We start from the raw sequence: 26,807 nt of genomic DNA, 5'->3' as shown, positions 1-26,807 counted from the left end.
CCTCTGGGGCCTGTTTATATGTCTGTGCGCATGCATGCAACGGGTGCTAGAAAAGAAACAACTTTTCATGTGGGATAGTGTTACTTCTGAGAGGAGGAATTTTGCCAATTAAATGTTTGTAGGGATTCATTTTAGAGTTTCTATCCTTTGCCCAAGTATGTCTTTTCTGCTTAATAGGAAATGAGCCTTGTTTAATTTAGTAAAACAGAACATCATTTTTTTAGGAAAGTGAGGGATCCTTTTCCCTTTGAACTTAAGTGTTACACATTGGAACATCAGACCAGGTGTTTAAAATACTTGAGTACCATAACACCTGTCCTTCTGTTATAGGTGCAACAACGAGAGTGAGTGGTCCCAGATCCACGAGAACATCATCCGAAAGTCCAGTGCCAAGTACTCTGCCCCCAGCGCCAGCCATGGTGAGGTACTTCTCTGACTAGAACATTTTGTGTTGCATTTGTAGTTGCTAATCATACAGCACTTCGGTTGGTTGGTGCAGATTGGCTGCTGTATTCCCTACAGACATTTATTCTCCTGCCCAGGCATTTCCTACTCATTCTTTTTGTAATAATTTGAGGCCTTCCCTAATATCTGCTGACCAAAATACATTTTCTGTTTTTTCTATGATGAGTTCCATATGTGTTGATAGGTAACTTGAGTTCCAATTCAAATCCAGAGCGAGCAAAAATGTTGCAGGGTTTGTTACATTATGAAGTCTATGTTTGCCTCAACAAAGATTATACTCAGCCAAATAAATACCTCTCTATATATACAGCTAGATATCTATATAGATACAGACATCACACACTTCTCTTTCTATTCCTGAAAGACTGACCATAATGAGAATCAGTGATTAGTCTGCCAGTATCAGTCATTCTGAAACTAGAATGGAAAATCTTTATTTCAAAGAAGCTTCATCTTAGCTCAACCTCTTCTTTTCCTTTTCCCTTCCTTTCTGTAAAAACTCTGTTTAAATAATTTCTATATAATCTCAGTGCAGTTCTACATATTATATTGTTTTCTAAGTTCAACATTAATGCTTGATTAAATTAGAAGCATTATTTAAAAGCCTATGTGCCTTTATAGACCCCTGCAGATAGCTATCTAATTTATGCAGAACCAGGTTACTCCTGACAGTTTTTACCTCTAAATCATTTTATAACCTCTTTTACATAATCCTCTTTGTTTTAACTTTCATAGACCTGTTGGAAATTATAAGTTGTCCTTAAATGACAGTGTAAAGTCACTGAGGGGCAAGCAGTTTCTAAAGAGTAGTACATGTTGTAGAAAACTTTGTTTTTTCTCTGTTGGGGTGAGCAGATACTCAACTAGGAGGATCCTTAGAGGAGATCCACACCAGAGGCTGCCAAGATTGAGACCTTCAGTTGTAACAACTTGATTCCTCTAAAACCCTAGTGGGGGTTTGGGGGATATCTCAGAGCCTCTCACTATTTTTAAATGACAGTATTCCCTTATACATGTGCCTGGATGCCAAGTAGCTCCATGCAGTGTGCTAAATCTAGGCTAAAGCAAGAGACAAATAAAATTTTGTTTTGAAAATATAGGAAAGTTACTAGCAATTTGGGAAACTACCATTCACATCAATATTTGTCATGTTCTTTGCTTTATTTATTTATTTGATTTATAAAGAGGTGCCCTTGACTACACGTTCTTGGGACATAATGTGATTAAAACATGTAGAGAGTATTTTAAAAGAGAGATGATGGGGTGGCAGCCAAGATGGCCAAATAGGAACAGCTCCGGTCTACAGCTTCCAGTGTGAGCGACGCAGAAGACAGGTGATTTCTGCATTTCCATCTGAGGTGCCGGGTTCATCTCACTAGGGAGTGCCAGACAGTGGGCGCAGGACAGTGGGTGCAGTGCACCATGCACAAGCCGAAGCAGGGCGAGGCATTGCCTCACTCGGGAAGCTCAAGGGGTCAGGGAGTTCCCTTTACTAGTCAAAGAAAGGGGTGACAGACGGCACCTGGAAAATCAGGTCACTCCCACCCCAATACTGCGCTTTTCCAACGGGCTTAAAAAACGGTGCACCAGGAGATTATATCCCGCACCTGGCTCGGAGGGTCCTACGCCCACGGAGTCTCACTGATTGCTAGCACAGCAGTCTGAGATCGAACTGCAAGGCGGCAGCGAGGCTGGGGGAGGGGTGCCCGCCATTGCCCAAGCTTGCTTAGGTAAACAAAGCAGCTGGGAAGCTCTAACTGGGTGGAGCCCACCACAGCTCAAGGAGGCCTGCCTGCCTCTGTAGGCTCCACCTCTGGGGGCAGGGCATAGACAAACAAAAAGACAGCAGTAACCTCTGCAGACTTAAATGTCCCTGTCTGATAGCTTTGAAGAAAGCAGTGGTTCTCCCAGCACGCAGCTGGAGATCTGAGAACGGGCAGACTGCCTCCTCAAGTGGGTCCCTGACCCCTGACCCCCGAGCAGCCTAACTGGGAAGTACCCCCCAGTAGGGGCAGACTGACACCTCACACGACTGGGTACTCCTCTGAGACAAAACTTCCAGAGGAACGATCAGACAGCAGCATTCACGGTTCACAAAAATCCGCTGTTCTGCAGCCACCGCTGCTGATACCCAGGCAAACAGGGTCTGCAGTGGACCTCTAGCAAACTCCAACAGACCTGCAGCTGAGGGTCCTGTCTGTTAGAAGGAAAACTAACAAAACAGAAAGGACATCCACACCAAAAACCCATCTGTACGTCACCATCATCAAAGACCAAAAGTAGATAAAACCACAAAGATGGGGAAAAAACAGAGCAGAAAAACTGGAAACTCTAAAAAGCAGAGCACCTCTCCTCCTCCAAAGGAACGCAGTTCCTCACCAGCAACGGAACAAAGCTGGACGGGGAATGACTTTGATGAGTTGAGAGAAGAAGGCTTCAGAAGATCAAACTACTCCGAGCTACAGGAGGAAATTCAAACCAAAGGCAAAGAAGTTAAAAACTTTGAAAAAAATTTAGACGAATGTGTAACTAGAATAACCAATACAGAGAAGTGCTTAAAGGAGCTGATGGAGCTGAAAGCCAAGGCTCAAGAACTACATGAAGAATGCAGAAGCCTAAGGAGCCGATGCGATCAACTGGAAGAAAGGGTATCAGTGATGGAAGATGAAATGAATGAAATGAAGCGATAAGGGAAGTTTAGAGAAAAAAGAATAAAAAGAAATGAACAAAGCCTCCAAGAAATATGGGACTATGTGAAAAGACCAAATCTGGGTCTGATTGGTGTACCTGAAAGTGACGGGGAGAATGGAACCAAGTTGGAAAACACTCTGCAGGTTATTATCCAGGAGAACTTCCCCAACCTAGCAAGGCAGGCCAACATTCACATTCAGGAAATACAGAGAACGCCACAAAGATACTCCTCAAGAAGAGCAACTCCAAGACACATAATTGTCAGATTCACCAAAGTTGAAATGAAGGAAAAAATGTTAAGGGCAGTCAGAGAGAAAGGTCAGGTTACCCACAAAGGGAAGCCCATCAGACTAACAGCGGATCTCTGGGCAGAAACTCTACAAGCCAGAAGAGAGTGGGGGCCAATATTCAACATTCTTAAAGAAAAGAATTTTCAACCCATAATTTCATATCCAGCCAAACTAAGCTTCATAAGTGAAAGAGAAATAAAATCCTTTACAGACAAGCAAATGCTAAGAGATTTTGTCACCACCAGGCCTGCCTTACAAGAGCTCCTGAAGGAAGCACTAAACCTGGAAAGGAAGAACTGGTACCAGCCACCACAAAAACATGCCAAACTGTGAAGACCATCTATGCTAGGAAGAAACTGCATCAGCTAACGAGCAAAATAATCAGCTAACATCATAATGACAGGATCAAATTCACCCATAACTATATTAACCTTAAATGTAAATGGGCTAAATGCTCCAATTGAAAGACACAAACTGGCAAACTGGATAAAGAGTCAAGACCCATCAGTGTGCTGTATTCAGGAGAACCATCTCACATGCAGAGACACACATAGGCTCAAAATAAAGGGTTGGAGGAAGATCTGCCAAGCAAACGGAAAACAAAAAAAAGCAGGGGTTGCAATCCTAGTCTCTGATAAAACAGACTTTAAACCAACAAAGATCAAAAGAGATAAAGAAGGCCATTACATAATGGTAAAGAGATCAATTCAATGAGAAGAGCTAACTATCCTAAATATATATGCACCCAATACAGGAGCACCCAGATTCATAAAGCAAGTCCTTAGAGACCTACAAAGAGACTTAGACACCCACACAATAATAATGGGAGACTTTAACACCCCACTGTCAACATTAGACACATCAATGAGACAGAAAGTTAACAAGGATACCCAGGAATTGAACTCAGCTCTGCACCAAGTGGACCTAATAGACATCTACACAACTCTCCACCCCAAATCAACAGAATATACATTTTTTTCAGCACCACACCACACCTATTCCAAAATTGACCACATAGTTGGAAGTAAAGCACTCCTCAGCAAATGTAAAAGAACAGAAATTATAACAAACTGTCTCTCAGACCACAGTGCAATCAAACTAGAACTCAGGATTAAGAAACTCACTCAAAACCGCTCAACTACATGGAAACTGAACAACCTGCTCCTGAATGACTACTGGGTACATAACGAAATGAAGGCAGAAATAAAGATGTTCTTTGAAACCAATGAGAACAAAGACACAACATACCAGAATCTCTGGGACACATTCAAAGCAGTGTATAGAGGGAAATTTATAGCACTAAATGCCCACAAGAGAAAGCAGGAAAGATCCAGAATTCACACCCTAACATCACAATTAAAAGAACTAGAAAAGCAAGAGCAAACACATTCAAAAGCTAGCAGAAGGCAAGAAATAACTAAAATCCGAGCAGAACTGAAGGACATAGAGACACAAAAAACCCTTCAAAAAATTAATGAATCCAGGAGCTGGTTTTTTGAAAGGATCAACAAAATTGATAGACCGCTAGCAAGACTAATAAAGAAGAAAAGACAGAAGAATCAAATAGACGCAATAAAAAATGATAAAGGGGATATCACCACCGATCCCACAGAAATACAAACTACCATCAGAGAATACTACAAACACCTCTACGCAAATAAACTAGAAAATCTGGAAGAAATGGATAAATTCCTGAACACATACACCCTCCCAAGACTAAACCACGAAGAGTTTGAATCTCTGAATAGACCAATAACAGGCTCTGAAATTGTGGTAATAATCAATATCTTACCAACCAAAAAGAGTCCAGGACCAGATGGATTCACAGCCGAATTCTACCAGAGGTACAAGGAGGAACTGGTACCATTCCTTCTGAAACTATTCCAATCAATAGAAAAAGAGGGAATCCTCCCTAACTCATTTTATGAGGCCAGCATCATCCTGATACCAAAGCCGGGCAGAGACACAACCAAAAAAGAGAATTTTAGACCAATATCCTTGATGAACATTGATGCAAAAATCCTCAATAAAATACTGGCAAACCGAATCCAGCAGCACATCAAAAAAGCTTATCCACCATGATCAAGTGGGCTTCATCCCTGGGATGCAAGGCTGGTTCAATATACGCAAATCAATAAATATAATCCAGCATATAAACAGAACCAAAGACAAAAACCACATGATTATCTCAATAGATGCAAAAAAGGCCTTTGACAAAATTCAACAACCCTTCATGCTAAAAACTCTCAACAAATTAGGTATTGATGGGACATATCTCAAAATAATAAGAGCTATCTATGACAGACCCACAGCCAATATCATACTGAATGGGCTAAAACTGGAAGCATTCCCTTTGAAAACTGGCACAAGACAGGGATGCCCTGTCTCACCACTCCTATTCAACATAGTGTTGGAAGTTCTGGCCAGGGCAATCAGGCAGGAGAAAGAAATAAAGGGTATTGAATTAGGAAAAGAGGAAGTCAAATTGTCCCTGTTTGTAGATGACGTGATTGTATATCTAGAAAACCCCATTGTCTGAGCCCAAAATCTCCTCAAGCTGATAAGCAACTTCAGCAAAGTCTCAGGATACAAAATCAATGTGCAAAAATCACAAGCGTTCTTATACATCAATAACAGACAAACAGAGAGCCAAATCATGAGTGAACTCCCATTCACAATTGCTACAAAGAGAATAAAATACCTAGGAATCCAGCTTACAAGGGATGTGAAGGACCTCTTCAAGGAGAACTACAAACCACTGCTCAAGGAAATAAAAGAGGATACAAACAAATGGAAGAACATTCCATGTTCATGGGTAGGAAGAATCAATATCGTGAAAATGGCCATACTGCCCAAGGTAATTTATAGACTCAATGCCATTCCCATCAAGTTACCAATGACTTTCTTCACAGAATTGGAAAAAACTACCTTAAAGTTCATATGGAACCAAAAAAGAGCCCGCATCGCCAAGTCAATCCTAAGCCAAAAGAACAAAGCTGGAGGTATCACGCTACCTGACTTCAAACTATACTACAAGGCTATAGTAACCAAAACAGCATCGTACTGGTACCAAAACAGAGATATAGATCAATGGAACAGAACAGAGCCCTCAGAAATAACGCCGCATATCTACAACTATCTGATCTTTGACAAACCTGAGAAAAACAAGCAATGGGGAAAGGATTCCCTGTTTAATAAATGGTGCTGGGAAAACTGGCTAGCCATATGTAGAAAGCTGAAACTGGATCCCTTCCTTACACCTTATACAAAAATTAATTCAAGATGGATTAAAGACTTAAATGTTAGACCTAAAACCATAAAAACCCTAGAAGAAAACCTAGGCATTACCATTCAGGACATAGGCATGGGCAAGGACTTCATGTCTAAAACACCAAAAGCAATGGCAACAAAAGCCAAAATTGACAAATGGGATCTAATTAAACTAAAGAGCTTCTGCACAGCAAAAGAGACTACCATCAGAGTGAACTACAAAATGGGAGAAAATGTTCGCAACCTACTCATCTGACAAAGGGCTAATATCCAGAATCTACAATGAACTCAAACAAATTTACAAGAAAAAAACAAACAACTCCATCAAAAAGTGGGTGAAGGACATGAACAGACACTTCTCAAAAGAAGACATTTATGCAGCCAAAAAACACATGAAAAAATGCTCACCATCACTGGCCATCAGAGAAATACAAATCAAAACCACAATGAGATACCATCTCACACCAGTTAGAATGGCAATCATTAAAAAGTCAGGAAACAACAGGTGCTGGAGAGGATGTGGAGAAGTAGGAACACTTTTACACTGTTGGTGGGACTGTAAACTAGTTCAACCATTGTGGAAGTCAGTGTGGCGATTCCTCAGGGATCTAGAACTAGAAATACCATTTGACCCAGCCATCCCATTACTGGGTATATATCCAAAGGACTATAAATCATGCTGCTATAAAGACACATGCACACGCATGTTTCTTGCGGCACTATTCACAATAGCAAAGACTTGGAACCAACCCAAATGTCCAACAATGATAGACTGGATTAAGAAAATGTGGTACAGATACACCATGGAATAGTATGCAGCCATAAAAAATGATGAGTTCATGTCCTTTGTAGGGACATGGATGAAATTGGAAATCATTCTCAGTAAACTATCGCAAGGACAAAAAAACAAACACCGCATGTTCTCACTCATTGGTGGGAATTGAACAATGAGAACACATGGACACAGGAAGGGGAACATCACACTCCGGGGAGTGTTGTGGGGTGGGGGGACGGGGGAGGGATGGCATTAGGAGATATACCTAATGCTAAATGATGAGTTAATGGGTGCAGCACACCAGCATGGCACATGTATACATATGTAACTAACTTGCACATTGTGCACATGTGCCCTAACACTTAAAGTATAATAATAATAAAAAAAAAAGAAAAAAAAAAGAGAGATGATAGTACTAATTCATGAAAGAGCAACTTCTACCATTGCTTCACCAGGTTAAGATGATGAGTTTTGTCTTGCTCCCCAGAGCGAGCAGGGACTGTGCCATATTCTGTGTCTGATTTTTGTCTAGAACTCACAGACACTTGCCATTTAAACAGTGTTAGAAAGATCTCTCTGTGGGGCACCACAGACTTCAGAGCCTCAGTTAGGATGGCTGTAGTGAGAGGAGGTCTCTGTGTAGTTGTGGAAAAGTCAGTAGGAGGAACAGGCTGCTGCTTTTTGAAGTATGTTAGAAGCTAGTTGAGACCTTGGAAATTACCTGTTTCAACCCCCTCATTAAATATATGAGGAAACTGAAGCTCAGCAAAATGACTTAGTGGCTGAACAAGGATAGAACCCAGGTCTCCAGACTCCAGGCCTTTGGCCTTTCTACTCAGTTGCCAAGCTTCTGAGCATGAGTTTTCTACTGCTGGACTCTGGGGTCTTTGTGTCAGAGAATTTTATAGGTTGCTCAAGGAATATTTCAGGTCTTTATTAGTCTGCTTAATTAAAGATACATCGTTATTAAAAATTAGTTTACTTTGCTATAAACTTTTACCCATCTTTGTTAGATATTGTGGGCAGTTCATTGCCTTGCAGTTCTGTTTCAGAAGTCATTAGTGCTTTTCCTTCAAGTCACATAATTTAAAAATGCAGAAGCAATTGCTACATTGAGTTTGAGTGCTGACAGTAAATGTATCATCCAGCAGCAACTCTTCTATGTGAACTTTAATAGATGTGGCTCTTCATTTCCGTTGTTGGCCTTGGATATGTAGCTACAAACTGAACTTTTAACAGTTCCAGTAGTAGCATGAAGAGCATTAAGGAGAAGTGAAGATAAAGCAGTTGACACACAAGTTTTCTATTTATTTTAAAACGACTGTTAACTACAATTTATTTCCATATCTTGGGCTGACATTAATTTATATAATTAATCCTCATCCAGCATTTCCACAAGCAGGGGTGGGGGAGGGGGGCACAAGAACAGACTCAAGTTAGTACCCTGCAATATTTTACACAGGTGTTAATTTGTCCAGTTACTTTTTTATGGGTCAGTCTTTAATCCAATAAGAGGTTCAGTAAGAAAATGGTTTTCTTGTGTCAGGTAATCAGTGAGACCAGATTAACAGAGAAATCGTATAGACTTTGTTATTTTCTTTCTTTTTTTAAATTTTTTTTTATTATTATACTTTAGGTTCTAGGGTACATGTGTACAACCTGCAGGTTTGTTACATATGTATACATGTGCCATGTTGGTGTGCTGCACCCATTAACTCATCATTTACATTAGGTATATCTCCTAATGCTATCCCTCCTCCCACCCCACAACAGGCCCTGGTGTGTGATGTTTCCCTTCCTGTGTCCAAGTATTCTCATTGTTAAATTCCCACCTATGAGTGAGAACATGCGGTGTTTGGTTTTTTGTCCTTGTGATAGTTTGCTCAGAATGATGGTTTCCAGCTTCATCCATGTCCCTACAAAGGACATGAACTCATCCTTTTTTATGGCTGCATAGTATTCCATGGTGTATATGTGCCATATTTTCTTAATCCAGTCTATCATTGATGGACACTTGGGTTGGTTCCAAGTCTTTGCTATTGTGAACAGTGCCGCAATAAACATACGTGTGCATGTGTCTTTATAGAAGCATGATTTATAATCCTTTGGGTATATACCAGTAATGGGATGGCTGGGTTGATTTGAGGGCCCCATTGAGATGATAGTCAGGTAGAACATCAAGTGTTGCCAAGGGACTGGTTGCATACTGGGTGAGCGAGTGGGTCACTTTACTGAACTATTCATGAAGGCTCTCTTGTGCTCAGAATCATGCCTTAGCATTATTTGGTATGTGCTTCAATCACCCAGGGTTTCAGAACTAGAAAGGAAACCCAGAAATTCCAGGATCTCAACTCTACAAAAGGACATACAGTTTTTATAGCCTCCATTGGTGATTTCTTTCATTCTTTGCATGCCTTTTCATTTGATCTCTTGCATAAACTTGAAGGTTTTCTCTTATTTGTTACGTTTAGAAGTAGAGAGCAGCTCTTTAGGATCCCTTTGGGTAGCTCAAAAGCTAACTGTGACACTCTCAGCACCTTTAGTCAACATCTTCATGAGTTTCACTTTGCATCTGTACGCCGTTTTGGTTGATCAGAAAATGCAAAGACAAAAGGCAGTCAGTGGGTACTTAAACCCTTGCTGATGCAAAATGGTTAGAGTACATCCACTGATTTTTTTTTTTTTTTTTTTTTGCTTTTGCCTTCCAACCACAACCCCCTCAAATTATGGAGACTTTAATCTCCAGCTATTTGCTTCATGTTGAGCTGTCTCCTAAGTCAGTGGATTTCTGTTTACCCGGAGGATATGATTTGATAGCTACATAAAGACAACAAAGATGAATAAGTTAGGGTTATGAGGTGAGGGCAGATATATCCCAAGCTGTTCTCTACAAAGATTACTGTGGTTTTGGTTCTGGCTCCCAGGCTTTCAGGTTCATAAACTAGTTGCAGTTTAGTCCACCAGTGATTAGGCTTAAGATAATTACTTTAGAGGGGTTGAAATATTAAACACTGATTATCTAACCAAAATGTCAACTGGAATATTGTATGTTTGCCTTTTCAGGGCACTGTGATCCTGATGTTAATGACACTTGAGATACCATGTTTGTAATCCCAAAGTTTCTTGGAAAGCGTGAGTTGAGCAGAAGCAATGAGATAATCTTGAGGTTCTGTCCGGGCTGTAGTAGAACCGTATTTCCTCCCTTGGCCCAGCTCTGAGAGTGCATATTCCTGGCTACTGGCATACTTTTCTTGCCAAATAAAATATCTATAACTCTTCTATCTGACTTCTCTCTTTGTCTACTTCTCCATTCCCTCCTTCCTCCCCATTCCTAGACCATTCTTATTTTACAATTCTGCTTGTTAATATCTCCATTCCAGCTACTACTCTTCTAATTGTATTCATTATCATAACACCTTATTCCCTCATTTCTATAAATGTTCATCTGCTATTTAACTCCCAAGTTTATAGACCAATGAGGGTGCCTCCTGTCAACCCATAGATCAACACCTAAATTCTTCATCCTGTTAACAGGTAAACCCATTCACAGTTATAGAGGTAACACTTCCTAATTCCATACAGGCTTGACTGTTACAGCCTTCTAGCCAGTAGCTGCAGCGGGGACCCTCAGGAGAGTGGTGTGGAGGGGGAAATTTCAGGAGATTCTAACTTTGTGCACAACTCCAAGGGTGTAAGTAAGGAGCCAGAAGGCAGCTCACCTGAGGGGATATTACAAATACTCCCAAGTTTTGATTAAAGATCATGTGGAGGATCTGAAATCCTCGTGGAGTCAAGGCTTAGTTAGTCCCACAAAAGTGCCCTCTTTTCTTTGCAGAATGTGATGTCTCCTCTGTTGCAAGCCAGTGCAAGATTGAATTAGAAAGTTACTTCCCACACTTTGGCATACTCCTAGCATAAAACACAGCACATCTTAGCTTGCTCATTTCTCATATTTGGGATGGCCTTACTGAAGGTCTTCTTTGGTCATGCTTGTTTCTAGTCTTTAGATTTCTCTAGGTTCCTAAATATACAACTTACGTAGTTCAGCCCTCTCATTCAATATTCACAAGGGCCAGCTGGACCCTAGTTGGATGCTGGGGAACAGAGGGAGAGCCAACTCAATCTCCCAGACCTCAGTCTATGTTTAATAGACTAATTCTCTGGGTTATTGGGGTCACTTTGACTTAAATTTCTTTAGCTTTCCAAAATGTTTCTTCAAAATAACTTATACTGTCTGCATAAAAGTTTTTGTCAAGAATTTTGCTGAACTTTGCACATTTTCTTCTGGAAAATATGACTGTGTCTTTTCAAGTACTATATAACAGGGTAGAACTGTGGTTCTAAGAAAATGCTTTTGTTTTTGCAGGTCTTATCATTTCTCTGCAACTTCTTCGTGGAGACATGGAACAGATTCGGAGAGAAAATCCCATGATATTTAATAGGGGATTGGCGATTACAAGAAAATTGGGATTTCCTGATGTCATTATGCCAGGTATGCAGAACTGCTTGGGGCTGGGAAGGAAGATGGGTTAGGATGGAATCTAGTGCTCCCCTCCTGAGCAGGTGGTAAACTGTGCTATGGAGAAGACCTGCAGCTATTAAAATCTCCCACATCCCGAGTCAGGCTGCTTACTGCAGTCTGCAGTCAATGGCCCTTTGGCTCTTATAGGCATTTATTCTTTTCCAGAAGCCCCTACATTACATTCACCAGTGCAACATGACAATCCAGCAGATAGGCTTTGTTGTCTTCTATGAAGTAGAAGTGATGGTAGAAGTGAATATGGAACCTTCTTGGAGAGTTTTTATACTCTACTCTTCCATCACATTTCTTAGAATATAATTGTCTCACAAGAACTTCCTGCTTAAGGGGAAGAGTATATCAAAATATATGCCTGTAGTATCAGTGAATCCCATATGTGTAGGAATAGCAGATACATTTCCATTTTCATGCATCAGAAAAATAGATCAGGCAAATGGTATAAATTAGACATTGTGAATATACCACTACCTGGCCAGCTTCTCAGGAATTGTATCACCCATTTCATCTAATGCCCCATGGAGAGCCAGGGCAGAAATTGGGAATGCATTGACCCTCAACTGTGGTCCCAGTAGGTCAGTATCAGGTTCATGTTTTCTAATTAGGCAGACATGGGTAGGGCTGGAAAAGTGGATCCAAATGGGGTATCAGAGCCAAGGGGGCTATCAGGAGTGAAGAAAGGGTAGAGGCATGGTTCAGATGGATGTTAGGTGTCCTGATAAGCAGAGAAGATGCAAATAAGGAAAAGGAGTTTAGAACGGGTAAATATCTGGTTATCTGGATAGGTTCTAGGAGGAGTGGACCTACCTTCTCAGTTGAGTTTTGTTGTTGTTGTTGTTTGTTTGTTTTGAGACAGAGTCTTACTCTGTTGCCCACGCTGGAGTGCAGTGGTGCCATCTTGGCTCACTGCAAACTCCACCCCCTAAGTGCAAGCAATTCTCTTGCCTCAGCCTCCCGAGTAGCTGCGACTACACGTGTACACCACCACACCTGGCTAATTTTTGAAATTTTTCTAGAGATGGTTTCACCATGTTGGCCAGACTGGTCTCGAACTCCTGACCTCAAGTGATCCAGTACTGACATACTGGTCTTGAACTCCTGACCTCAGCCTCCCAAAGTGCTGGGATTACAGGCTTGAGCCACTGCACCTGGCCTCAGTTGAGTTTTAATGCTCTGCTAAAAGCTTATTTGCTTTTGTTGTAAAGGGCCAGGTCAGACCAGGCTAGACTGAACTGATTGTGATCACTTTAAATATCACTTATTTGGAGTTCTTCATGGTGGTTCACTAAATTCTCTTGTTGGAAGCATTTGCCAGCACATATACAAAGAGTTGGGTAGCCTGGGCATAGAGAAGGCCTATGTGATGGGTTCCAGCTGCCTTCCAACTTTCCAGGCTATGCCCAGATTTATTTTCTGTCACCTTCATTCTCTCTCCATAGACACTGTAAATGCAGAGCAAGCTGCTACACACAGCCTTCGTCTTCTACTCATGCACACAGGAGAGTCTTTTGGATGGGAAATGTAGGCTAGTAGATCAATTATGTTTTTCTCTAAATGCTAGGGAGACTTCATGCTTATGAAAGCTGTTGTAGGGGTAATGACTGCCACAGGACACTTCTACCATCCTGTCGTGACAGCTTTCTTAGTTCTTTCTGGGCTGGTAATTAGGAAAAGAGCCCAAGCATAGTCAGGCTTCTTGACTATGAAAAAAAAAAGTTACCAAAATTGAAAAAAGAATAAATAGTTACCAAAATTGACCTGGTGATCTTTTAAAAATTAGATATCTAGGCTTATGTGGTGGAGTATATTCCAAGGGATATACTTCAAGTCCTTCCTTTCTCTTGAGAACTTTTCTAAGATTTGGATACTACCTTCCTGGTAGTCTTCACATACTTCTGGGATTAAAACCAAGTGATCAGAGACTAGAAAGGAACAAGCTTCAGTCAAAAATGTATTTAAGCAAAATCTGTTTTTAAGTTACATTGTCAAAACCTCATCTGTGGAAAGAAATCTTTTTTAAGATACTCTGCATCTCTTCATATCATTGGCACACAGCTAGACATGACTCTGGAAATATGTAATTTCAAGCACTGGTGAGGCAAGCTGAGGTTAAGGGGGTTTTCCCTCCTCTGGGCAGCTAAGGGATCATCATATGATTTTCCCCACAAGGCAGAGATACCGGGCCGGGCAGTCCTGGCAGGCCCAGGGTGGGGCTGTGAGCCTGCCCTTGAAGTACTGAGTGCTATAGCCGAAAGTAAGGACTGATTCATAGGCAGAGCAGCCCTTTTGCATAATCTGCCCCCTCTTCCACCCGTTCTCTTCCTGAGAAAAGAGCTTTTACACAGATGGCCACTCCCAGGGTTGTGGGCTGTTAGCAACTCGCATTTCCCCCTTAATATGCCCCAATATACTGTCAAGAGTAGGTTTGCAGTCCCTGGGCAAAGTGATAGGACTGTACCTGCAGGTCCTATTGGATCAACAGGAAAAGTATGCAGGAGTGTTTTACATTGTGGTCAGCCTGTCTTGGGAAACAGTGACTGTGTTAAGAAGTCCGTAGGAGTCTTTTTCAAACCCTGGGCACATCTCTACCTGCAGCTAGTCCACCTATCATCTGTGAGAGTGTTTTACTTGAGTTGTAGCAGTCCCTCAGCTCTCACAGTGCTGGTGTGACCAAGTTACAGGAAATCGCAACTTCATCTTCTTGACCCATGAATATGTGGAGAAATAAGAAGGAAGGAAATCATGTCAGTAACTGTGACCATGACAGCATGATAAGTCTGAGAAATTAAATGGAAAAATTAGAAGTATTCATAAACTGTGATCCTTATTTTAAAACTATGCAGCATTTGGCAGAAACTATCAAACACTCATTTGGAAAGGTCTTTTTTTTTTGGTCAGGATGGCCCAGATTGGTCCTTGTCAAAGCATACTGGCAGAGCTGTAAGGGAGAGTTCAGATAGGCTCTAGCCACACCAGTAGCTAACATATGATTTCTAAAAAGATCTTTTTGACATTCTATCATTGCTTTCCATGAGAGTGTACATACATATCACAGGGATGATGTGAGCATGAGATATTCTGCTCTGCCATAACTGAGGCCATGACTACACAGCCATTCAGTTCTGCTCGTGACCCATGATAATGAGCAAGAGGTAACAGTGATACTGCTGGTGTTCTGGGAGCCAAACCAGGAAGTGCCGTCTTAGATTATAGAAGAACAAATAGATATGAGAAATTTAGCCATTTTTTTAAAAAACTGAGCATATAACCTTTTGTTAGTTGATCACCATATTTCAGTGGATACTTTTTCTTTTCTTCTAAACTCATTTTATTAAAGTACAAAAGTTAATAATAACTCTATGGCACACTTTTAGTCCTTTTCTTGATTTTTTTAAGAAGATGGGCAGTCAAGACAAACAGGCCAGGTGTTCCAGGTAAACAAATTGATGTTAACATTGTTTTATGTAACTCCTGTGTCAGAATTAGCTATAATAAAACTTTAAAGAAAACTGTTAGCCAAAAGAGTATAACCTGAAAGGAATGATTTAAAACCTCTAGCTCGGGCCAGGCACAGTGGCTCACGCCTGTAATCCCAACACTTTGGGAGGCCAAGGCAGGCAGATCACTTGAGGTCAGGAATTCAAGACCAACATGGCCAACATGGTGAAACCCCATCTCTACTAAAAATACAAAAATTAGCTGGGGGTCGTGGTGGGCGCCTGTAATCCCAGCTACTCAGGAGTCTGAGGCAGGAGAATCGATTGAACCTGGGAGGCGGAGGTTGCAGTGAGCCAAGATGGCGCCACTGCACTCCAGCCTGGGTGACAGAGCGAGACCCCATCTCAAATAAAAAATTAAAATAAAATAAAACCTCTTGCTCGGTCAGGCGCAGTGGCTCACGCCTATAATCCTAGCACTTTGGGAGGCCGAGGCAGGTGGATCACCTGAGGCCAGACGTTCAAGACCAGCCTGGCCAATATGGTGAGACCCCATCTCTAAAAAAAAATGCAAAAATTAGCCAGGCATGGTGGCGTTCACCTGTAGTCTCAGATATTCGGGAGGCTGAGGCATGAGAATTGCTTAAACTCGGGAGGTAAAAGTTGCAGTGAGCCAAGATCGTATGTACCACTGCACTCCAGCCTGTGCAACAGAGCAGAATCTGTCTCAAAACCAAAACCAAACCAAAACAAAAAACCTCTTGCTCAAGAAGGGACCGTACCCTTCTTCAGACCATGTCTAAGCCAACAGAGATGTGCCACCACTTGCCATGGCTCTCTTTCTTTGCTTTCCTGGAAAGTCTGTACCCTGTAGTCAGTGGAAATAAAGGGCTTTGTCATGGTTTTTTGGGAAGTACAATGTTTTAACCTATTTTCTAAGCCTTGAATTTCTAAGGTTATCATTGATTGTAGGTAATATGAGCCAAATTACATATTAAATGGTTTTCTGTCTTGTCATAAGAAGTCCATCTATGATTTATTATGTTGTTCTAATAGATGACTAAGTTTTTTTCCTAAAGCAGTGGTTCCCGAACCTTAGTGTGCTTCAGAATCACCTGCAAGGCCTATAAAACACAGATTTCTGGGCCCACCCCAAGAGTTTCTAACTTAGTAGGATTGTGGTGAGACCTGGCAATTTACATCTCTCACAAGCTCTCAAGTGATGGTGATGGCTGCTGTTCTGGGACCCCCTTTGAGAACCATGTCCTAGAGAGTACTCTGCTTATGGATGTTTTTCCCCTTCTTGATTCCCTTTACTCAATTACTGCTCCCCTTTGGACATATCTATTAGAAGGCAGCTATATAGACATAGCATCCTTTTAGAGGACCCTCTGACTCTTCCCCTTGTGCTCAGAAACACTCTCTGTCTTTTTCGTTGACTCCTGACAAAAATGTGTATGTTTCATCACTGACCTTCAAGTGATGTTTCTTTCTTTTCCTGTTTGTCTTAATTGTTCTTGTTTTTCTCTGTGCTATCCCTTCATTTTCGCCCCTTTCTTTCTGATGCAGAGATGAAGATAGTTGGGTGTAAGTTCTGTCTTTTGTGTGCTCTGTCTGCTTATTGCCTGCTTTGTTCTCATCTTCATTTGTTTCATGGAATGTTGCAATACTGGGGTGGGGTGTCATGTACATATTAATAATCCTCATCAGCCTCACCTTCTTGGGTAACTGACAAGACATAAAAAGAAAAGCTACCAGCCCATACACACTGTGTATTATTTTTGAGTATTCACTAAGATCTGAAGAAACTGGGGACATATTGGAATGTCTAGAAAATCTTGACAAGCTTAAGGTGTATAGATACAGGAAACTATTTTTGTATGAGACTGATCAGTTGCATTCATTGAAAAGAAAAGGAGTCGTGCTTACTCCAAGCCACAAAGAATCAGAAAGGCGGAAAGCTTCTCTTTTTGGCTTTGTTGGGACATACTTCACATGAAAAGGCAAACCAACAGAGATACGGTTTTTGGAAGAAAGCTTTCCTCAAGGGGAGCAATGACATTATTTACCACAAGTGGGTTCATAGCGCTGGTCAGAGTGTCAAATGAGGCTATGGCAGTGTATCTAAGGGATGGTTTAAGAATAATCACATCTAGTCTCAAAAGAGGTTGGAAGATCATCACATCCCTGACTCAAGAAAGGAAAAACTATCTATAGTGATGTCACACTATGCCCATACCTCTCATCCTGTTAGAGCAAAGAGCATCACTGACTTTGTTGCAATGGAAACCAGACGTGTGACACCAAAGACATGGTAAGAAGAAGAAAGAATCCTTCTTTCCTGGGTACTCTAAAGAAGTCCTCTCAAGAGCCTTTTTTTTTCTTTTGGTCTCTTCCTCAAGTAAATAAGAACTACTCCATTGGTTGCATACCTAAAACCATCCAAGTTGAATGGTAGCTAACATCTCTACATTTCCATGTATGCTGTTAGGAGACATCCTTCTATTCTTCCAACAGATAGGCTTGGCATCATCCCAATTGTACTGAAAGAAAGTCAGTTCTCATCTTACATGATCTTAAGGAAGAGAAAGCATATCTGTAGAAACCCCTCCTAATCCTGTCTAGAAGTAGACAAGGTATAAATAATAGTATTAAATATTATTGGGCAGGGCGTGGTGGCTCACATGTGTAATCCCAGCATTTTGGGAGGCCGAGGCAGGCAGATCACCTGAGGTCAGGAGTTCCAGACCAGCCTGGCCAACATGGTGAAACCCCATCTCTACTAAAAATACAAAAATTAGCTCGGCATGGTGGCAGGAGCCTTTAATCCCAGCTACTCAGGAGGCTGAGGCTGGAGAATCGCTTGAACCCGGTAGGTGGAGGTTGCAGTGAGCTGAGATTGTGCTGCTGTACTCCAGCCTCGGCAACAAAGCAAGACTTCATCTCAAAAAAAAAAAAAAAAATATATATATATATATATATATATATATATATATAAATACTTGAACCCAGAGCCTCCTAATATGAAGTGTGAGTAATTTATACAGAAGGAATGTGAATATAATAAAGAACTCATATCAGATTTTGACTGGCCAAATTTGTTTGGGCCTTCCCAGATTATTTCTGCTGGGATGGAATTCCACATGGGCTAGCACTAATGAAACATTTGGCCCCAAATTCCAAGTAGTACTGGAGTATCTGGCAAGAGATTCTTTTGCTAACAAATATTCTGGTGCCTGAGCTGGACTTCAGAGGTTGGGAGACCTCTGAGACTACTCTCAGAAGAAATCTGCAAACACATCATGAACTGTTTCTCCAGAGTCACTAGGATGCAGGTCATCAGAGGGTCAGACCTGTCACTGGTCTGTCACAGTGCTCCCTATCTATCCCCTTAAGATTTCTGGTGGCTAAACAGCACTGTTTACTTTTAAGATCGCTCACTCCATGAGCATCTCTGAGTATTCCAGGCCAATCCCTGTCATAATAACATAGCCCCAGGTTCATTACCTTGCTTTCTCCCAGTAGCTGTTTGTCTAAGTGCACAGGAATCTGTATTTTTGATGGGCAGTTGCAGTGTAGTGCAGCTGTTCTTCACACATAAACGTTCCCAGCCAGGTATCAGTAAACTATAGCCTATGGGCCAAATCCAGCCAACAGCCTTTTTTTGTACTTCTTGCCAGCAAGAATGTTTTTCTTTTACATTTTAAAAGTGTTGTAAAAACAAAGAACACCTGCCAGAGACATATGTGGCCGGCAAAACCTAAAATATTTACTATTTAGTCTTTTACAGAAAAGGTTTGTCAACTCCTATAAACTTAAGTGCCCAGTTTTCTGAGTGCAGCTGTACCAACAGATCCTGTGAGACTGTGAAAGGGACAGATACTTTATTCCGAGACCCTCCTATCAAAAAAAACTGAAATCGTTCCACTTCATTCAAGAAACTCTTTTGGATGTCACCCAGGCACTAAGCACTCCATGTAAGGCATTACTGATGCTGTAAGATGCCCTGCCAACCTTAGGAAGCAGAGGGCACTTAACAAAGGGGGTCAGGGCTGCCCAAGGTCCTTCCTAAAGGAGAGACCCATCATCAGGGCTACCCTCAGAAATATCCTACTTCTTGTAGAAAAGACTCACCCTCTCAGCACATCTCCAAGCTGCCTAAGAGCTGCCCAGTCCCCCACTCCTACCCAAACTCCATCAATGTCCTCCCAGCAGACCTCTATGTTCTGGTTTCCTAGTGTTAAATAATGAAGAACATCAGAATCACTTGGTGATTTTTTAAAAAATATATGTACACAAGACCCACTGGAATTTCAAGGTGTGAGTGCTAGAAATCTGTTTTCAACAAGTTCCCCAGGTGGTTCGAATACAATCATCCAGGCACTGGTATGCAAACTAACCTCCAAAACCACTGCTCCAGCTTTCTCTTTCTCATCTTCATTGTAATGTGCCTGCCCTCATGCCTCTCTCTCCTGGTAATATTTCCTGGCAGTTGGTGCCGAAGTTTACAGGAGGCTCTTGGAAGCAGAGCCTTAACCCAGAGGCATGATCCCACTGTAGGTTTTGTGAACACGTAACATGCACTAGGGACAGCTGAAGAGTGGGGGAACCATGGAAGGCTATCTGTAAGGCAGGTAGGCAGGCCTGGGTCATTAGATCCCTGGAGCTTTTCGCATTTGCTTCTGCTTATGCTTTCTCCTAGTTCCAAGAGAATTAGTGGAGAGCTTGATTGAAGTGATCCCCCAGAGAGATTTTGACAAGAAGCCTCTCCCTCCCAGCAACATTCATTTTCACAAATTGCCACTCTTGAAATTGAAACCATAATTGCATAATTGCAACCCATAAGCCCAATAGCCTAATACCTAACCTGACTGAGAATAGTTCTAGTCTAGGCAGATCTGTTCTCCAAATAAAGAGCAGCTAAAGACCTGATGAAAATAAACTGCTTCAGTCTGTAACTCAGAGGGTACAATTACTTGTATTGATAAATTTTCTCAGCTAGATGATCACCAAAGGCATTCTGTTTTTTTAAAAAATGAAAACTACAGGAATATGTAGCTTAATCCTTCCGTTTTGAAACTGGCATTTTACCTTAAAATGCTCTGCCCAGAAACTGTGAGCATATCTCTGTATAGTCAACACAGATCAAATTCTGTCATTAACAATCTCCAAGACACTAATTTTATTTATTTATTTATTTATTTTTAAGAGACAATGTCTCACTCTGTCACCCAGGCTGAAGTACACTGGCATGATCATAGCTCACTGCAGCCTCAAACTCCTGGACTCAAGCAATCCTCCCTCCTCAGCCTCCTGAGTAGCTAGGACTACAGGTGTACACTACCATGTTTAGCTAATTTAAAAAAATTTTTTTTTGAAGAGCCTCACTATGTTTCCCAGGCTAGTCTGGAACTCTTAGCTTCAAACAATGTGCCCACTTCAGCCTCCTTATAATCCATAGCAGGAATTACAGGTATGAGCCACCATGCTCAGCCCCTAGTTTTATATTAGTATTCTATATAATATATAACTAGGAAAAGTTTGAAAATGTTTGATTTGAAGGACATGTTTATTGATTAACCTGTGTATAGAGCCACAGAAACTAAAAATGTTTGTATAACCTAGAATAATATTACTGGTAGCGAACAGATAACTGCTTTTAAAAGCCTCATAGATTATTTTCAGAATAACTTCCAGAGAGTTCAAACCAGGGTAATATTTAAATGAAGCACCTATTCTTTAGATTAAGCATTAAAATTTTCTAGACTATTTGACTCAGAAAAGGATAAAAATTAAAATTTTAGAATAAATAAAAAAAATCTAGACTATTCACTTTGTGCTAAATCAGTCTACAAATTTAAGTATTACTTAAATTCCATAGGAAAACTAATGTGCAATTAAAAGACTTTTATAAGAAGCCTGTTTCAATTGTTAAAAATTCCAGGTATAACTATGATTTATCCCACTATAATAGCAATAACCTGACTTTAAAGGAGAAAGTTAAAATGAAGAAAAATAGCAATAAGCCATAGTAAAGTTGTGTTAAGTTTGGATTTTACTTTCAGGACTGACTTTATTCAGCCTTTGTCCTGACAGTAGCAGACTGATGAATTTGAGCTTCCTTTCTCATTCTACCTGTCTTTCCCACCCAAACCTACCCTTTACACCTGAGTGCTCTAAATAGTGTACCAGGAGGACCCAAGCAGCAATGTCCAAAGGAAGCGTATTAAGATTCCAGACTCATCAGAATTCAAAGCAGAGGCACTTCCCAATCCAAGGGTCTGTGCAGATGTGGTCCTCCAGGATATCCTACATATGCAACAGTGGCATTTTGGTATGATTTTCAAAACACATTTTCTTCTTCCTTCATGGTAACCTCAAGGTTGCTTGTTTAGGAAAGAAGATGGTTTCACACATTAGGGAAAGTTCTTAGGGCCCTTGAGGAATAGTTAATTGCTTGTCATGAACTTTTCTTCCCCACTTTAGCCACAGTATTTTGAGAACCTTCATTATGCAACCAAATAACCATGATTGCAAGATTGCATACCTGGGATAGGAAAATGACCTGAATAATGGAAGGACTAGTCACGAAGACCCTGAAATCCTCAAATATGTGCCAGTCCTGGTCTATTCCTGTTTCATGCGTGAGAGAAACTCAGATGCTTCCATTATTAGAGGTAGTCAGTGCAAAAAAGAGAGCATTGTCATTTATCTCTGACCAAACCAGAAAGCCCACTTGCTAACCAAAAACAAATCCTGCTTCAATCATTATGATTCTAGGTGATAGCATATTTAAATGTACCAGTTTTTCTAAGAACTGAAGTAGAAAAAATTACCTGGTTTCTGAATTGGCATGTTTTGCCAGTTGTTTCATTACCTCTCATTGGTTTCTTCAGGCTGCTAACACATCTTCACTTTGGTCTTACCCATTTTCCTTTGCCATTTTCTCCCTATGAAGTTTGTTGCCCCCACAGCTTTTACTATTTTTTTTTTTTAAGTCGAAAGCCCTTCTTTAGTTCATGTGAATAAAACTGGTCATGTTAAAGGTTTCGGAACTTAGAGCAGCCTAAATACACTCTTATACATGAACAGGCAATGCTATCTCCCCCTCAACTCATCACCCTAAAAAGGAAGATGTAACTTAGGTCATTTTAGACTTGAAGTTTGAGCTTCTCCTCCCCAGTCTTGAACAACAGAGTTGGGCAAATTGGGCTGGAGTCAGAGCACAGGGAAGCAAAAAAGCACAACAGTTTGTTGTCTCATAGCCTTAATACCTATGCTTCTGGAAAGTGATCTCCCAGTGCACTTGCAAACAAAAAGAAGAAAAAGCGACAGATAGTCCAGTGACCTCTACCTGTCACTCCAGCAGGGAATGAGATTTGGAACAAAGCTTCCGGGAGGAAGAAAAAGTAATATATCCTCTAGTCAGACTCAGAAGGGACGGGGATTACAAAAAGAAAGCATATAAAAAGTATAAATCTATAAAAGGGAAACGCTTCTTGAGGGAAAAGAAGAGGGATTAGTGGTTAAGACATAGGCATGTTAAAATGTTATTCCTGTTGATTCTAGAATCTTCCCTCTTTGGGAGGCTTAGATTACAGCCATTCTCCTGGAGGGGAGAAAGACTGAGCAGTCTGAGCATCTACAATCTGAAAGATTCCCCACCCTTGACAAGGTGTGGTAAACATCTTTAGAATTCAGACTTAGAGAACACATGACTAACCAACCTGGGTGCTGCTGCACTGTTACTGGTAGAATGTCCATCATTATTAACCAAGTTTGGAATGCCCTGAGCACCCACCCAAGCCCCAGAAGATCCAAATGCTAGCCTAGTTCTCTGTGAAAGTGGGGCAGTATGGCTTCTGGAGTCATAAGGACGTGGCATTTCTTTCCCCGCAGGTGATATCCGCAATGACTTGTACCTAACCCTGGAGAAGGGGGATTTCGAGAGAGGAGGAAAGAGTGTACAAAAGAATATTGAAGTGACTATGTATGTGCTTTATGCAGATGGAGAAATCTTGAAGGTAAGGCTTGCCAGTCAGTCATTTGGGTTGGAGGATAATCCTATAATAATTCTCCGTGGACTTTATCCAGAGGCCCATTCTCTTCAAGCAGGATTAAAATCACCCCATCAGCCTTTTTCTCTGCCTTTTTCTTTCTTGAAGAAAACCCTAAAGTGTGCTTTGATAATGACTTCCAGTATTGTACAGCCATTGCAGAAATTTATCCTAGTGTCTGACCTGAATCCCTCTTGCTCCATTTTAGATCTATTCCCTCTAGTTCTGTCCTACATGTTGCCTCTCCTGTCATTCCACCTAGCATAGAGCTGCCTACTTTTGGTAACTGTTATTAGGTCCCATTCTGCCTTTTTATTCCTTGAGCTAATACAGAAAGTTATATTTACAGTTTGGTCAAGGGTGGAACTTAGACAATCACTTCCTGGTACCAAGTTATAGGACAAAGAACAGCAGACTCAGGCCGTGGAATATTAAAGCCAATGTAGTACAAGTGTCCTCTGTTATTCTTCACTGAAAGTGAAGACTTCAGTGCTGTTTTTCTGTTGCATGTGAGTTTTTTCTTCACTCTAGTCATGGTAAAGTCTGCGGTGAATAACAAGGCATCATTTGCAGCCCGCTTTGTAGAAGACAAATCGGTGTTGTATAAACCTTGCTTCTGTGTGTTGGCAGCAGCCCTGTGAGATAGAACAGAAATGATCATTCCCATTTGACAGAGGAAAAGGGTAAAATTAGTCAAAATCATTTCCCAAATCAAGACAGAAATAGAGGAGAATGTTGAAATAGTAGTAGAAACAACGATTTGTGTGTCATTTTAAAAACTTAACTCAAAAACCTAAGCCTGTTCACTGTTTGCATGGAGCATGCCAGTGGCAGGAGAATGGTCAGCTGATCACATCACCCTGTGTAGACAGGGACCTACTCTGGATTATGTGGCCCAAAGCTTCCTGTTGTCCAGACAAGGGCATGGGCAGTACTGAGACTGCATCTTTATGGCAATATTTGCGAGATGGGTTAAGTTAAATCTGGCCTAACTTGTTTATATCTAAAGAAAGTCAGCTAGGGGTGACCTAAAATGCCAGTCCAATGTAGGACTGAGGACAATTAGAAAACAGGCTCTCTCCACTTTGTAATTTAATTTTTTTTCTGATCTGGTAAAATGTTACATAGAGTTGACTTTTCTCATGCAGCTTGTTGTTTCTCTTCTTAGTGAGGATGAAGAGCCTACCTTGGTGATTTAGATGCACCACCCTGCTTCTCTCTGTTTTTGAGGAGTACTTGTGGTTACTTTCACCCCAAAGAAAACAAGGAGCATTGTGACTGCTGATTTCATATACCATCTATGTAACTGCTTCCAAAAGCATTGAATTTAAATCAAATGCATTTTCTTATCTCATAGATTTTGCTTAGAGCAAAAATGAGACCTTTAGACAAGAGAAAGAAAAGTGTCCTAGTGACACAGAAATCCAGACATTCCTACCAGGAAGATGACATCTTATTTTGTTTCTTTCTTCCAGGATTGCATCAGCTTGGGTTCAGGAGAGCCAAATAGGAGTTCCTACCACTCCTTTGTCCTCTACCACAGTAATAGTCCTCGCTGGGGAGAAATTATCAAATTGCCTATCCCCATTGACCGGTTCCGGGGCTCCCACCTGCGCTTTGAGTTCAGACATTGTTCCAGTGAGTTAGACTTCACCCCCACATTCCCTTGAGAATATAAATATAACTCTCTCATCTCTGGAACAGAATTAAGTGGATTCTTATTATTTGGGCAAGAAAATGAAGAGTTAGGAATAAACAGATACTCAGAGATGGGATGTCACCAGAGGCTGTTCTTGGGACTGTAAAAGCAGTGATTCAAAACCACAAAGTCTCATGTTGGCCCTTCCTGGTGTCTGACCTAATGTCTGAAATTATTATCCATTGTCATTCTCCTTTGAGTATTCCTTTGTACCATTATTAAACTGCTTATTAAAGAGACCCTAGTTCATCAAGACCAGCAATTTAGTTTCTTTTTGGGTCTAGGTAGCCTATATGCCTTGAATATGAATGGAAACTCATTTCAGTACATTTCTCATCATTCCTGCAGTCAGGCTGCCACCTAGTTAATGAAAGAGGTGAGGAACAAAAGAGCATAGGTGATAAGCACGAGGAGAATTTCCATGAGGAAGCAGAGTGGAAGGCAAAAAACAACTAATACTTGGCTCTGATTACAGCAAAGGACAAAGGGGAAAAGAAACTCTTTGGCTTTGCATTCTCACCCCTGATGCGTGACGATGGCACCACCCTCTCAGATGATATTCACGAGCTTTATGTGTACAAGGTATGAAGCCTAGCTGCCTTTCATCCCCACCCCTCACCTGCCCTGAGGCCACTCTCACACGTGGTTCTCAGTTAGGTGGTTTTCACTGGGCAGGCCAGAAGACCCAGGGAAGTGCACTGGTGGGTGACAGTGGGACATCTGTGGGCAGGCTTGTCTTCTAAGTGCAGTGGCCTTCCTCCCACAAGTAACGCCAACAGGTTCTTTGTTTTCTACTTCTCACTTCACTGGATGGAAATCCATTACCAACCCCTCATTGCCATTGTGGTCTTGTTTAGTACATTTTTAGACCTGCTATTTGAGATCATGGTACTGTCAACTGTCATAGCATAGCTGCCACCCAAGGTTACTTGCACATCAGGTGGCAACCACATGCCCCACCATATTCTGTTTAAAAGGCACATGAGCTGTTCTAGGGAGTTTCTGAACAGAAAGTACTCTTCCAAGAGGACCTGAGGCCCAACGTTCAGCCTTAGGAAGATGAGAGCAAATATCAGCCCAGAAATTCCTAGGACCTGGTTTTTGCATGTTGCATGGCTCAGGGGACATTTTTTTCTCCATTTTTGCCTACAGTGTGATGAGAATAGCACGTTTAATAACCATGCTCTGTACCTGGGCCTGCCCTGCTGCAAAGAGGACTACAATGGCTGCCCTAATATTCCTTCTAGCCTCATCTTCCAGCGCAGCACCAAAGAGTCGTTCTTCATCTCCACTCAGCTCTCCTCTACCAAACTCACCCAGAATGGTAGGTGATAATGCCTGCAGGGTGGTGCCCTCCACCCTCCTCCATTGTTCACTCCACATTACTAGTGCATGTGAAGGGAGAGAGAAATTATTCCTTCTTGATGTCATAATAATGGGCTTCTTTTCATTTGAAGTTGAAGGAATCACTCAGCAATAGCAGCCTACAAGGTTTTCCATGGTTTTAGTAGCTCCACAGTACATCCAGAGTTTATAGATGAGTCTTTGGCCTTAGACTCAGTCTGTGGTGATGCTTGCAGCTAGTT

The 26,807-nt window shown here is 41.3% G+C and overlaps 1 protein-coding gene across 11 annotated transcripts in view; it reads left to right on the top strand.

Moving 5' to 3' along the window:
- DOCK3 (dedicator of cytokinesis 3) overlaps positions 1–26,807 on the top strand; it is a 735,525-nt gene that overhangs the window by 544,048 nt on the left and 164,670 nt on the right. For all 11 annotated transcript variants that reach the window (XR_008523281.1, XR_008523280.2, XM_024244830.2 and 8 more), the window contains 6 exons: positions 331–419; positions 11,858–11,983; positions 23,365–23,489; positions 24,998–25,160; positions 25,697–25,803; positions 26,374–26,545. Coding sequence is in view for 9 of the 11 variants with exons in the window: in XM_024244830.2 (XP_024100598.1) it covers positions 331–419; positions 11,858–11,983; positions 23,365–23,489; positions 24,998–25,160; positions 25,697–25,803; positions 26,374–26,545 (782 nt within the window). In the remaining 2 variants the exon portion in view is untranslated. The remainder of the gene's footprint in view (positions 1–330; positions 420–11,857; positions 11,984–23,364; positions 23,490–24,997; positions 25,161–25,696; positions 25,804–26,373; positions 26,546–26,807) is intronic.

Source organism: Pongo abelii, chromosome 2 (genome assembly GCF_028885655.2).
Source record: "Pongo abelii isolate AG06213 chromosome 2, NHGRI_mPonAbe1-v2.0_pri, whole genome shotgun sequence".
NCBI lineage: Eukaryota > Metazoa > Chordata > Mammalia > Primates > Hominidae > Pongo > Pongo abelii.
Note: the sequence above shows the minus strand (reverse complement) of the source record. Positions and strands in the feature narration are given on the sequence as shown.